Genomic DNA, 15,420 nt, shown 5'->3' with positions numbered 1-15,420 from the left:
TCATCTTGATGTTGCAAAACAGTCAAATCCCAATTTTTAAGCACTTGTTTTCAGGTTATAACAGTTTCTGTATGGGACGTTATAATATCTAATCTACATTGCGCAGTCGCCCAGAGTTGCTTGCCCGCAAGACTAGGACAACATGATTGGGTGGGATCTTTTTTATCCAACTTTTGCGATATCGACAATGAAAAACTCATATAGTAATTGCATGGGTGATTGTAAAATAGTAGTCTCACAGTCACAATAATGCCACAATAATGATTTTGATAGTTCTAGTTTAGCGATCTCTTTCCACCATGTAGGTAGGGAGGGGCGTGTTTCTCTTTCATTTTTCGGTATTCGAACTGTATGCGGGGCTCTTTTGTTAGGGAGGGCGGGCCGCAGGAGCACAATGACTTTTCAGATAGTAAACTAGTAATGCGATGAGGACTGACCAAAGCAGAACAATGACATGCGAGTGCCTCAAGCGCGGCATATACAGCATTTCCACAAACTGACGTCGGTGACCTGCTTGAGCATTTTGGAGAAATTCTGCAGAGGTCCTGCATCTGTTTGAGCAGTCAAACATAGTAGCCCAAGTAACGGGCGATCCAGGCGCAAGGGCGAGGCGAAGACATTGGATAGCATCGTCATCAGATGCGCAAACCAGTGGGACAGGTTCCAAAAAAGCAGTGGCAAAGAATGTCTATTTAGGACTTTTTACGCATTCACGCTTCCCCAGTCCAGGCAACGGAATTTAAAATGATGTCACTTATAGAGTTGAACGATGACCAGAGATGGGTGCCTACACATGTGAATGTCACTGTCCTTCGTGCAAGGGGTTTGCGGACGAAGGGCAAGCACGGGAGCCGTTATGTTTACACCATCATTCAGGTTGGGAAGGAGAAATACACCACCGGTTTGGTCGAAAAGGCGACTGTGCCAGAGTGGAATGAGGAATGTTGTTTCGAACTTCTCCCCGGAATACTGGAGGCTGGGGGTCGCAGTGCATTTCCTTCAGGGAGCGGCGACTTGGTCCTCACCGTCATGCACCGGGTGCTTATCGGACTTGACGTGTTTCTTGGTCAAGCAATCGTCCCCCTGGATAAAATATTTCAAGATGGAATGTGTCCTAGAGATGAGTAGGTTATTTTCACTTACTAATTTAATAGGCTAGTGATGAGGAATGTATTTCCACTGATTAGGCTACATGCAGGCCTAGGCTAAATGATCATATCCCACGAATTATAGCCTTTTATTGCCATTAATTGGACGTGATTGACAGTAACATTTGTAGGCCAAACTATGGTATGTTGGTAGGGTGGGGAATTCAGACAAGTATGAGAAGAACTGGGCGTTTATTTACGGTGAAGATCAGTGGGCCGGGCCACCCCTGGATTACTGGTGCATAGTTGAACTACACTGAACAAAAATATAAATGCAACATGTAAAGTGTTGGTTCCATCTTTCATAAAACATATTTCATTCAAGTAATTTTGTGTGCACAGATTTGTTTACATTCCTATTAATGAGCATTTCTCATTTGCCAAGATAATGCATCCACCTGACAGGTGTGGCATATCAAGAAACAGATTAAACAGTGCGATCAGTACACAGGTACACCTTGTGCTGGGGACAATAAAAGGCCACTTTAAAATTTGCAGTTTTGTCACACAACACAATGCCACAGATGTGTCAAGTTTTGAGGGAGCATGCAATTGGCATGTGGACTGCATGAATGTCTACCAGAGCTGTTGCCAGATAATTGAATGTTAATTTCTCTACCATAAGCAGTTTCCAATGTTGTTTTAGAGAATTCGACAGCACGTCCAACCGGCCTCACAACTGGGGGGATTTCTGTCTGTTATGAAGCCCTTTTTTGGGGGAAAAAATGTATTCTGCTTGGCTGGGCCTGGCTCCCCAGTGGGTGGACCTGGCTGCGAAGTCCTTTCCTTATATGAACTGTAACTCAGTAAAGTGTTTGAAATTGTTGCATGTTGCATTTATATTTTTGTTCAGTATATTTTCATAACATCTCAGAAGTTATCTTTTTTTATTTATTATTATTTACCTTTTATTTAATCAGGGAGTCACCATTGAGATCATTTTCTCTTTTACAAGTGAGCCCTGCATATACAATTTCATAACATCCATATGAAATCCAATATACCATATGATAAACAATATAAAACAAATCAAATACAGCACAACACATTTTGCACATAAATATACACAATATACACAAATCCCCTTACAATCAGAAAGAGTGGTTACATAATAATCACATTTAGCCTTTTTGATCAGTCTTACACATTGATTCCTCAGTTGGCTAAAATATTGACAATTCAGGCCTAAGTCTGTGTTACTGGTGACCTTGTATAATTCAGGAATGAACCAGACATACATTCTACCTTTAACTTTCAGAGTTTTGAAGGGGGGCATGACTGTCTTCAATAGTATTGAAGACACTAAAATTAAGATCATGAAAAAAAGTGTGCTTGTTCACCAAAAAAATGTTAAGTCCCTCTTAGTGATGACACGAGGCATAGATGTATGCCTTTTCACTTCTCTGACACAGACAACTGGGTCACTACAATCCAGAGGTGAAAACCCCACTAGAAACATACACTACATGACCTAAAGTATGTGGACACCTGCTCGTCAAAGATCTCATTCCAAAATCATGGAGCTGGTCCCCCCCTTTGCATCTGCAACAGCCTCCACTCTTCTGGGAAGGCTTTCCACAAGATGTTTGAACAATCCTGCGTGACTTGCATCCATTCAGCCACAAGAGCATTAGTGAGGTCGGGCACTGATGTTGGGTGATTAGGCCTGGCTCACAGTCAGCATTCCAATTCAAGGTGTTCAATGGGGTTGAGGTCAAGGGCCCTGTGCAGACCAGTCAAATCAAATCAATCAAATTTATTTATAAAGCCCTTCTTACATCAGCTGATATCTCAAAGTGCTGTACAGAAACCCAGCCTAGAAGAAACCTAGAGACGAACCAGGCTATGAGGGGTGGCCAGTCCTCTTCTGGCTGTGCTGGGTGGCTACGGTGCGTAATTACCCACTGGTAAAGAGCAGGAAGCATATTCAGCTCTTAGTGTAGGTTAAAATGGCTGTGTTACAGATTTACGAATTGGTCCCTGAGGCTTACCGCCAATGATTTAGAACTTTAAAAAGGGATAATAAACAGACTCATGTTTAGTTTCCACGAGAGTTATCTTCGCAGTTTAATCGCTGGTGTTCTGCCTCTGCAGTTATAACTTTCCAAGGGCTGTGTGATCCGATTATGCTAGAGCAATTTAAGGACACAATCCCTGATCATATAACCACGTACATTAACGAACAAAAAGTAAAGACTGTCGCTGAAGCTGTGGTTTTGTCGGATGAGTATGTTTTGACTCACAAAAGTGTCTTTGTAGAGCCCTGCATTCGGAGTGAGTGGGGGCGTTTGGAGAGATTTGGGCCTCGCTCACCAAGATACTTTGGTTGACGGGCAGAGTTTCATTCAACTAGGGTTGAGCCTGACAACCGTGGTAAAGTTGATTTTGGTCAAGAGTGTCACTTCTGTCAAGGTTCGGGTCATTGGAAAAACTAATGTCTGCTTCTCAGGGCTAGGGGTAAATTCAGTGCTTATGTCAAATCTAAGCCTATGGCGTTAGCTGCGCCTGTTCCGCATCAGTTGACTCCTGACACAGTGTCTCATGCCCAGGGGCATGTGAAAGTCCATGTTGACGCAGACTATTTACCTTTCATTACGTAGAGTTTTGTGTCTGTTAGGAAGTAAGGACCTAGTGCCAGTGAAGATCCTGAGAGACACAGGTGCCTCTGAATCGTTTGTGTTGGAGTCTGTGTTTACCCTTCTCTGCTGAGACTGATTCGGGGAATAGTGTTCTAATTAGGGGAATAGGTTTGAACACTGTCATTTCCATTGCATAAACTTACGTTGGATTGTGGACTGGTGAAAGGTGAGGTTGTTGTGGGGGTGCGTCCTTTGTTGCCTATTTGAGAGTATCGACGTTACCCTTGGGAATAACTTGGCTGGTGAGCGTGTATGGCCTGTCGTGTTTCCATCTCTTGTGATTTCCGCTAAGCCGTCATTTGTAGGGATTCCTGATGAGAGTGCGCAGAGTTTCCCAGAGGTGTTCTCTGCGTGTGCAGTGACGTGTTCTATGAGCCATGGCGACGCCACATTAGAAGAGTTGCATGACCAAATTGTGCCTGTAGAACAGTTGGGAAATGTCGCCCATGGCTATTTTCTCCAAGAGGATGTCCTGATGAGAAAGTGGGTGTCTTATGGTAGTTGTTTTCTGGGGGAGGCAATTAGTCAGGTTGTACCAGTTAAGCTTCATGAGATGGTGTTGACAACTTACCACAACAATGTTGCTGGACATATGGGTGTGAGGAAAACCTACAACTGCATATTAAGACATTTATTTTGGCCTAGGTTAAAGAGGGATGTTTCTGAGTTCATCAACTTGTCACACCTGTCAATTAATCAAGCTATTAAGCCGGTACCACTGTTTCCTATTCCTGTACTCAGCCAACCTTTTGAGTATCTGATTATTGACTGTGTTGGTCCTCTGCCTCGTTCTAAAAAAGGTAGTAGTTACCTGTTCACTGATGTGTCAGACCACTAGGTTTCCTGCTGCCTATCCTCTCCGGTCTATCATGACTAAGTCTGTGCTAAAAGCTTTGACTCAGTTTATCTCACTGTTTGGAATCCCTAAGGTCATTCAGAGTGATCAAGGATCTAATTTCACCTCTAATCTGTTTGCTCAGGTTCTCCAACTGATCCATATGAACCTCTCTGGGATATGTGGGACGCTAGCGTAAATCCAGCCAACATGTCAGATTTCAAAAAGGCTTTTCGGCGAAAGCAAACGATGCTATTATCTGAGGATAGCACCTCCGTAAACAAAGAGAGAAAACATATTTCAACCCTGCAGGCGCGACACAAAACACAGAAATAAAAATATAATTCATGCCTTACCTTTGACGAGGTTCTTTTGTTGGCACTCCAATATGTCCCATAAACATCACAAATGGTCCTTTTGTTCAATTAATTCCGTCAATATATATCCAAAATGTCCATTTATTTGGCGCGTTTGATCCAGGAAAACACAGGTTCCAACTTAAGTAACGTGACTACAAAATATCTCAAAAGTTACCTGTAAACTTTGCCAAAACATTTCAAACTACTTTTGTAATACAACTTTAGGTATTTTAACATAAATAATCAATAAAATTGAAGACGGGATGATCTGTGTTCAATACAGGAGGAAAACAAACTGTAGCTAGCTTTCTAGTCACCAAGAAGTTAAACACAATTTGTCTAGCACCTATCATGTGCAAAGTCAAGGAGTGCTGGAATGTTTCCGTCAAACACTTAAGTCTTTGTTGAGAGCTTATTGTACTGAGATGGATAAGGATTGGGAGGAGGGATTGCTTTGGTTACTGTTAGCCGTTAGGGAGGTTTCACAGGAGGGCATGGGTTTCAGTCCAAATAACCTTGGGTTTGGACATAGAACTCCACGCACCTTATCTGTTCTCCAGGATGACTGGTAGTCTCCCGAGCCTCCTCAGTCCCTGTTATCTTATGTTTGTGATTTCCGGTGACAACCGGTACGCCGCCGGTGAAATGGTTAAAGAGAAGCTATCATCTTCACAGGAGAGGACGAAGGACATATTTGGCAAACTGATTGGCAAACTGAGCCTCGTCACTTTAGTCCAGGTGATCAGGTTCCTACTCTGCTGCCAATTGTTGGTTCTCCTTTTCAAGCCAAGATTCAAGGTCCATATATGGTTGTGCGCCAGTGGACTGAGCAAAACTATGTAGTTGCCACTCCAGAAAGGAGAAAAGCACACCAACTGTGCCACGTAAATTTGTTAAAACCCTTTTATGCACGTTCCTCTGAGGCTGAACAGTGGGAGTCTACAGAGGACCTGTTCTTTTCGCCGATACCGATATTTCACTAGTTTCTTGTCATGCTAGGTGCATGAGGAGGAAGATGTTCCTGGTCCCCGACGATTGCATACTGCAGGGTAGATTGAAAAATTCAGAGTCACTGGATATTTTAGACAACCTTCTCGCTTATCTACTTGTTGATTGGCGGGAAGAGATGGTCGGTCTGATTCAGAGATTTCCAGGTTTGTTTTCTGATACACCTACACACTTAATAGAGCACAATATTGATGAGTAGGGCATGTGAAATCTCTGCCATTATTACCCCATCTGGTCTATACTCATATTTGGTTATGAGTTTCGGCCTGAGTAATGCACCTGCCACTTTTCAGCAACTTATGAACAGGGTTGTCTCCGGTCTGGTGCACTGTTTATCTGGACAATGTAGTGATGTATGCAGATATTTGGGAGGAACATCTGTCCCGTATGTGTGCAAAGGTTGCTGAGGTCTGGGGAGGACGAGGTTGGCTAGGGCAAGTGGAAGTGTGAACACTTGACCCCGTCATCAATTTGGGACACAGAGGCTGGGTCAATTTTTTTGTCTGACCGGTATGGTGTTCCGGGATCCTTGTGGCCGACAGACTCTCCCACTCTGTCGGCCATATTCTCTCTTTGCTCTTGTTTTCCGTAATAGGATGTCAGTGGGTGGAGCCGGGAGGGTCGTCAGCAAAATGGGACACACCTGGGCTCGGCTGTGTCCCGGAATAAATACACCTCTTCCCCATTCATTGAGGAGACTCTCTCACTTACACTACTGACTACACACACACCATAGTTAATTGTATTTAGTTTACTTTAGTTAATAAATATATTTTGATATTCCTTATCTCCACGTTGTCCCCCTTTTTGTTACGAACTTTGAGCCGGTTCGTGACAATATATAGTGTATTTATCTGGATTATTGTCAAAATAAGATCACTCGGTATATTTCGATGGATCTTTAGGATTTGGCCGTGTAGGCTCAGTTATCAGCTGAGATGGGTTTAGCTCAGAGAAAATCTGACACTGGCGTCCTCCAATTAATATTTTTAAAAATCAGCCTCCCGGGTGGCGCAGTGGTTAAGGGCGCTGTACTGCAGCGCCAGCTGTGCCATCAGAGTCCCAGGGTTCGTGCCCAGGCTTGGTCGTAACTGGCCGCGACCTGGAGGTCTGTGGGGCGACGCACAATTGGCCTAGCGTCGTCTGGGTTAGGGAGGGCTTGGTCAGTAGGGATGTCCTTGTCTCATCGCGCACCAGTGACTCCAGTGGCGGGCCGGGTGCAGTGCGCGCTAACCAAAGTTGCCAGGTGCACGGTGTACCCTCCAACACATTGGTGCAGCTGGCTTCCGGGTTGGAGGCACTCTGTGTTAAGAAGCAGTACAGCTGGTTGGGTTTTGTATCAGAGGGCGCATGACTTTCAACCTTCATCTCTCCCGAGCCAGTACGGGAGTTGTAGCGATGAGATCAGATAGTAGCTACTACAACAATTGGATACCACGAAATTGGGGAGAAAAGAAGGGGTAAAAAAAATATATTAAAAAATAAACATTTTTAAAAAATGACCCATAATTAATAGTTACGATTTACCATACTTAGATAGATATTCAGATAAAGCTTTAAGGTCAGATGGAGTCTCTAGTACAAGCATGCTATGATCAGTAGGTAACCCCTTGTTTGAAAATACCATAGAATTGGTATAGATACAAGATTGTCTAGAACTGAACCATTGGGCCTATGCTTCAAGCGAGGACATGGTTTTTCTAGGCTGCATGCCCATAATCCCAATAATCATAGCACATAGCCTACTGTACAATACTATTGTGTACCATAACCTAGTTTAGATCACAAATGAGTGATTCTTGTTGCATGATGCAGGCCTCGTTGGCTTGCCCTTTCTCCTACACAGTCATCTGCCATTCAGCATAAATAGCGATGATGGTGCAGCACTGCCATAAACCATATCCGGCCATTACAGAGAACCTGGTCTCATAGACTAAACGTAACATATTTAAAAGTACATCCGGGACACTGTAATTAGTATGATATGTTGTGTTTGGTATGGTTACATGAAACAGATTACTTAAGGCAAAAACAAAAGGAGGGTGGTTGGTCGGAGTGGATGGGTGGGCATATAACTCGAACGTCTAGCCACTCAAAGGTTGCATGTTTGAATCGCATCACCGTCAACTTTAACATTTTAGCTAATTAATAACCTGCAACTAATTACTACTTTTTAGCTACTTTGCAACTACATAGCATTTTAGCTAACCTAACCCCAACCTCAAACATTTAACCTAACTCCTAAACTTAACCTGTTGATGCTCTGGGGGCGCAATTTCATTTTTGGATGAAAAACGTTCCCGTTTTAAACAAGATATTTTGTCACAAAAAGATGCTCGACTATGCATATAATTGCTACCGTTCGAAAGAAAACACTCTGACGTGTCCAGAAATACAAAGATCTTCTCTGTGCGTGCCCTAAAACGTGAGCTTCAGGCAAAACCAAGATGAGATGGCATCCAGGAAATGACAAGGATTTTTGAGGCTCTGTTTTTCAAGATCTCCTTATATGGCTGTGAACGCAAGAGGAATTAGTCAGCCCTTTCTGTCGTTTCCCCAAGGTGTCTGCAGCATTGTGACGTATTTGTGGGCAGATCATTGGAAGATTGACCATAACAGACCACATTTACCACGTGTCCGCCCGGTGTCCTGCGCCGAAATTGGTGCGCAAAAGTCACCTGCCAGTATTTTTCCATGGGACACAGAGAGGAAATGCAAGCTTCCACGAACTGCATGTCAATGAAGAGATATGTGAAAAAACACCTTGAGGATTGATTCCAAACAACGTTTGCCATGTTTCGGTCGATATTATGTAGTTAATCCGGAAAAAGTTTCACGTTGTAGGTGACTGCATTTTCGGTTCGTTTCGGTAGCCAGACGCAATGTAGAAAACGGAACGATTTCTCCTACACACAGACGCTTTCAGGAAACACTGCGCATTTGGTATGTGACTGAGACTCTCCTCATTGAAAACATCAGAAGCTCTTCAAAGGTAAATGCTTTTATTTATTTGGTTATCTGGTTTTTGTGAAAATGTTGCGTGCTACATGCTACACAAAATGCTATGCTAGCTTTGCATACTCTTACACAAATTAGTCAATTTCTATGGTTCAAAAGCATATTTTGAAAATCTGAGATGACAGTGTTGTTAAGAAAAGGCTAAGCTTGAGAGCAAACGCATTATTTTAATTTTATTTGCGATTTTCAGAAATCGTTAACGTTGCGTTATGCTAATGAGCCTGAGGCTTTAGTCACGATCCCGGATCCGGGATGGGGAGTTTCAAGAAGTTAACCCTAGCTTAGCTAACGTTAACCATCTAGCTAACATTAGCATTAGCCACCTATCTAACTTTAGGCACAACAAATTGGAATTCATAACATATATTTGGCTAGTTCGTAACATTTTGTACGTTTTACAAATTAGGAACATATCATACGAATTTTAATACGGAACATATTGTATGAAATGGATGATGGACATCCAGAAATTAATACATACCATATGAACATAACATATCATACTAAATGGGGTGTCGTGGATTTATGTACAGAATAATATGAAATGTTCTGCGACCAGGTTGTCACAGAAGAAACAGGTTGGCTGTAAGCAAGAACAGACCAGTATGCATATCAACCTAAACTCAGGTGTAGACGTAACATAGTAAATCTAAATCCGGGACACTCCAATTAGTGTGATATGTTACATTTCTTATTGTATGTATTAATTTGTGGATCTCCATCCATTTTGTATATGTTACGAATTGCAATTTGTAAGATATTTTACAAACTGCAATATATGCAATATATTAAGAATTTCCTAAATGTATGATATGTTTCGAATTCCAATTTGTTGTGCCTAACATAGTTAGGTAGCTAGGTGTTAGGGTTAAGGTTAGGATTTAGGTTAGCTAACATGCTAAGTAGTTGCAAAGTAGCTTAAGAGGTAATTACAATGAACAGAAATATAAATGCAACATGCAACAATTTCTAAGATTTTACTGAGTTCATATAAGGAAATCAGTCAATTGAAATACATTCATTAGTCCCTAAACTATGGATTTCACATGACTGGGAATAAAGATATGCATCTGTATACCTTTAAAAAAGTTAGGGCCGTGTATCAGAAAACCTGTCAGTATCTGGTGTGCAGCGTGACATCTCCTTCGCATAGAGTTCATCAGGCTTTTGATTGTGGCCTGTGGAATATTGTCCCACTCCTCTTCAATGGCTGTGTGAAGTTGCTGGATATTGCCAGGAACTGGAACACACTACCGTACACGTTGATCCAGAGCATCCCAAACCTGCTCAATGGGTGACATGTCTGGCGAGTATGCAGGCCATGGAAGAACTGCTTCCTGCTTCCAGGAATTTTGTACAGATCCTTGCAACATGGGGCTGTGCATTTTCATGCTGACATATGAGGTGATAATTACGGATGAATGGCACAACAGGATCTCATCACGGCCTCTCTATGCATTCAAATTGCCATCGATAAAATGCAATTGTGTTCGTTGTCCGCATCTTAGGCCCACCACCACCATGGGGCACTCTGTTCACAATGTTGACATCAGCAAACCTCTTACTCACACAATGCCATGCACGTGGTTGTGAGGCCGGTTGGACGCACTGCCAAGTTATCTAAAAGGAATTTGGAGGCAGCTTATGGTAGAGAAATGTACATTCAATTATCTGGCAACAGCTCTGCAGTCAGCATTCCAATTTCACTCTCCTTCAAAACTTGAGACATTGGTGGCATTGTGTTGTATGACTAGCCATGCTGGTTATATGTATCATGAATTCTAATTAAGTCACCGACTGTGTCACCAGCAAAACACCCCCACACCATCATGCTGGTTAAGTGTAACTTGAATTCTAATTAAGTCACAGACAGTGTCACCAGCAAAACACCATCACACCTTCTCCTCCATGCTTCACGGTGGGAACCGCACATGCGGCCTTCATCTGTTCACATACGTTTTTGGTTGGAACCAAAAATCTCAAATTTGGACCAAAAGACAGATTTCCACCGGTCTAATGTCCATTGCTTGTGTTTCTTGGCCCACTTAAGTCGCTTCTTCTTATTGGTGTCTTTTAATAGTGGTTTCTTTGCAGCAATTCAACCATGAAGTCCTGATTCCTGCAGTCTCCTCTGAACAGTTGATGTTGAGATGTGCCTGTTACTTGAACTCTGTGAAGCATTTATTTGGGCTGCAATTTCTGAGGCTGGTAACTCTAAGGAACATATTCTCTGCAGCAGAGGTAACTCTGGGTCTTCCTTTCCTGTGGCGGTCCTCATGAGAGCCAGTTTCATCCTAGCGCTTGATGGTTTTTGCGACTGCACTTGAAGAAGCTTTCAAAGTTCTTGACATTTTACAGATTGACTGACCTTCATGTCTTAAAGTAATGATGGACTGTCGTTTCTCTTTTGCTTATTTGAGCTGTTCTTGCCATAATATGGACTTGGTCTTTTACCAAATAGGGCTATCTTCTGTATATCACTTTAGTATCATTAAAGGTGAAGACTATTTTATCAAATCAATTCTCTGTAATTATTATTACGTGATTAAACTATTCATGTAAATGTAATTAACTAGGAAGTTGGGGCACCACAGAAAATTTTCAGATTATAACTCTTCAGATATTTTAATATCTTCTATTAGTGAATTATTCTTTACCTTATGTCAGTCTCATTTCAAACGTCGTAGAATTCTTGGTTATCTGCACGAACCCAGCACACCATGAATCATCCATACACCATTTGGCTTAATAATTTATTCACTAACTAACTAAATAATCACAGAAATGCTTAACAAACAACAATAGATATTGGTTACTAACAATAATAGGGAAGATCACCAAGTGGGCTAAATCGATATGACAGCTTGGTATACAAAGGAAAGGGGGTGTGGACTGATAAAGGTGCGGGAAAGACGAATGGATTCATTACACACAGTCTATAATTATATACATTGAAGAGCTAATCCTTCGCACATGAACGGCTGTTCATTCGAGTATGTTGGAATTACGCCCGTATGTCATTGTTGTCTTTGTTGGAATCCGGTCTGTCTGCTGGAAAGTTCATCAGAGTCTCTCTGGTTGCGTTTCCCCGAAGATCCAAGTATTTAGTGGTTAGGAAGGATACTTCAGAGTACCATTCAGAACTTTTCTCATAGATAGATGTTTCGGCTGTTGTCGGTAGTCGCATCCTAGGTTTACATAATTTCTAGCTGCAATCTAGTAATTAGTATCTAAGATTTTCTCTTATTCTGTAGGGATCTATAGTCTCAGAGTTGAACCATTTCCAGCCATGTATCTAATGCTCCACGTGGTATGGTTAGGAATTCAACAACCATTGCAGCCTTGCATGGTCTGATGTGAATTTCCTCAGGAGTGGGATTTATTCCTAACAATAGAAAAGGGTGGTTCCATGATGCCTGATCCTGTCTGTGCTCACGGGGGCGTGGCCACTGACTAGTTAAATTTTACAGGGAATACAATTCTCTCAAATGAAAGGTTAACCTCACATTACATCATTTCAGAAATATTTTCATCTTTACTCATTCATTTTATACAAGAATTAGATGCAAACCTCATAATTGCGGCACCTGTATAAACAGAGTTAGGGTAATGTGGCTGTAGTGTCTTTCATGAGGTGACAAACATGAAACAAAACGGACCGGGTCGTAGCTGGCTTCTCAACCCACCATTTACACATTCTCCAAAATGGACATATTGTTTAATTCTTCCATTTTGGGGATTTAGGAGTTCGGCCAAGTGAAATCCTTTGTTCACTGTGTGGTCTCTCTCTCTGCATGACCAGGTGGAGAGAGTCTCCACCAGGAATTTATGGCCGGAGATAACAGAACCTGGGTGTAAGGAGAGAGTGAGAGAGAGGGGAAGCCACGATCTACACCCAGAAAGGGCCACGTCATGACAACCCCTAACCTTGTCACAACACAACTGATTGGCTCAAACACATTAAGAAGGAAAGCAATTCCACAAATTAACTTTTAACAAGGCACATCTGTTAATTGAAATGGATTCCAGGTGAAGCTGGTTGAGAGAATGCCAAGCGTGTGCAAAGCTGTCATCAAGGCAAAGGGTGGCTACGTTGAAGAATAAAATATATTAAAATATATTTTGATTTGTTTAACACTTTTTTGGTTACTACATGATTCCATATGTGTTATTTCATAGTTATGTCTTCACTATTATTCTACAATGTAGAAAATAGTAAAAATAAAGACAAACCCTTGAATGAGAAGGTGTGTCCAAACTTTTGACTGTTACTGTATTTCACAGCGGTTTAGATGGTACAATGATTCTCTACACTATGCATTGCTTGTTTTGTCACATAAACTGATATTAGGCAAACTATTAGAATTTTAGCAACCAGGAAATGGAAAGTGTTTTCTGGATATTGCACCTGGATATTGCAGCAGTGAGCAAATTTCAGGTCTGCTGAGCGCAAACTTGAACTTTGTGAAATTTCGGTGCAACTTCCAGCACGCGTTTACTGTGATCACTGAGGGTGTACCACTGAGGGTGTACCTACAGTTTTAAAAGTGTCCAAGTAGGCTACTCTGTCTATTTGATCATAATGTAGGCCTACCAGAGTGGACTACCATCAAAAACCTTTGGAGAAAGAGCATCCCTTGACATTTTAACATGGAAATAGCTGTTCTATCTTTCAGTCTACATTAGCAGCCAATGTGTGGTGTTTAATGTAGGCCTACATTCCACAAGACTTGAAAAAACATGCAGGGCTCGACATTGGGGCGGCAGGGTAGCCTAGTGGTTAGAGCGTTGGACTAGTAACCGGAAGGCCTACTGCCGCTCTGATTGTTTATTCTGCACAGGTATGTGTAGAGTATGCTGCATTGAAAGTGGCCAATATTGCGTTGATTCAATCACAATTGCCACATTAAAGGGACATTTTGATGGTGTTAACAGGGAAAACTCTAGAACAGTGCACACTTATTTTCTTATTTAAGCCGAGATCTACCGCTCAGATTTTTTTAACATGACTTAAAAAACTTAAGCATATGCAAGATTAACCTATTAAAGCAGTACTGTAGTAGTGAGGTTTGTGCAGTAATTATCACCGCAAATTGGATTTGCTTGAATTGCCCTGCCGATGCATTGTTGTTCTGGCCATTTATATTTAAACATTTGAGGTAGGCTATATGATCACACCGGTAATAGATCCATTGTTGTATTACTTGTGAGGCACAGCTGAGTGAGCATACATTTAAATAATTAGCTTTTTACTTTTATGTTACTGGGCTGATGGTGACTGCATCTGATGGTCAGTCTCAGTGGAGAGAGAGAGCGTCAAACTGAGGATCCGCCTCTCAACATCCCCCTTTTTTTCCACTGACACTGACCAAAAGGCCACAGGAGGTTGGTGGCACCTTAATTGGTAATGGCTGGAGCGTGATTAGTGGAATGGTATCAAATACATCAAACACATGGTTTCCATGGTTTCAAAGCCATTCTATTTGCTCCGTTCCAGCCATTATTATGAGTCATCCTCCCCTCAGCAGCCTCTACTGATCTGAGCCATCCGATTGGGCCCATCGGGAAGGCAGAGTTTGTACCTTCAGATGTGAAATGGTTCAAAATGGCAACAGTTCGCCTACCCGGCGCTCATCGGGTGCACCTACCGCCAACAGCCCGAGACAAATAAAAAAAAGTAGGGACATAAGGCTTTATCGTTGGGTTTTTTACAGAAATGTTTGGCGATCAACTATGAATGCTTTGGAGATCGACCACTTGGTGACCACTGCTCTTGAAAGTTGAGTGAAATTCAATCTCGTGCTTCTGTGGGTTGATATTTCTTCTGTGCTGAGTCTCGGGGCTACTGCGCACCCGTGCACAGCTTAGAGGGAACATTGCCCACCATACCATGAGACATCCATGTCTTTATCACTGGAAAAGATAAACGGTTGAGTTTGATATCACTTACAAACAGGATTGTCAAACTATTTTATGATTTCTTGAAAAATATGTTTTGATTATTAAATTGTTGACATTTTCTTAAACCTTTAATGTCAATTATATATATTTTTTATTTTTCTTCATATTCGGGCATATGTTATAGCTTAGACCCTACTACACACTGAGTGTACAACACATTAAGAACACCTTCTACTATTGAATTACACCCCCCCCCCACAGGAATACCGGCCCATGTTGAGTCCAATGATTCCCACAGTTGTGTCAAGTTGGCTGGATGTCCTTTGGGTGGTGGACGAATCTCGAATACACACAGGAAACTGTTTAGCGTGAAAACCCCAGCAGCATTGCGGTTCTTGACACAAACCGGTGTGCCTGGCACCTAGCGTACTACCATACCCCCTTCAAAACGCACTTAAATATTTTGTCTTGCCCACTCACCCTCTGAATGGCACACATACACAATACACGTC

At 42.0% G+C, this 15,420-nt stretch overlaps 1 protein-coding gene across 1 annotated transcript in view; it reads left to right on the top strand.

The window, feature by feature from the left end:
• The first annotated feature begins 378 nt into the window (after positions 1–378).
• LOC135556058 (rab11 family-interacting protein 1-like) overlaps positions 379–15,420 on the top strand; it is a 37,397-nt gene continuing 22,355 nt past the window's right edge. The window contains exon 1 of the mRNA XM_064988943.1: positions 379–1,124. Coding sequence (XP_064845015.1) covers positions 745–1,124 — 380 coding nt within the window. The 5' untranslated portion in view covers positions 379–744. The remainder of the gene's footprint in view (positions 1,125–15,420) is intronic.

This window comes from Oncorhynchus masou, chromosome 15 (assembly GCF_036934945.1).
Source record: "Oncorhynchus masou masou isolate Uvic2021 chromosome 15, UVic_Omas_1.1, whole genome shotgun sequence".
NCBI classification, from domain to species: domain Eukaryota; kingdom Metazoa; phylum Chordata; class Actinopteri; order Salmoniformes; family Salmonidae; genus Oncorhynchus; species Oncorhynchus masou.
Note: the sequence above shows the minus strand (reverse complement) of the source record. Positions and strands in the feature narration are given on the sequence as shown.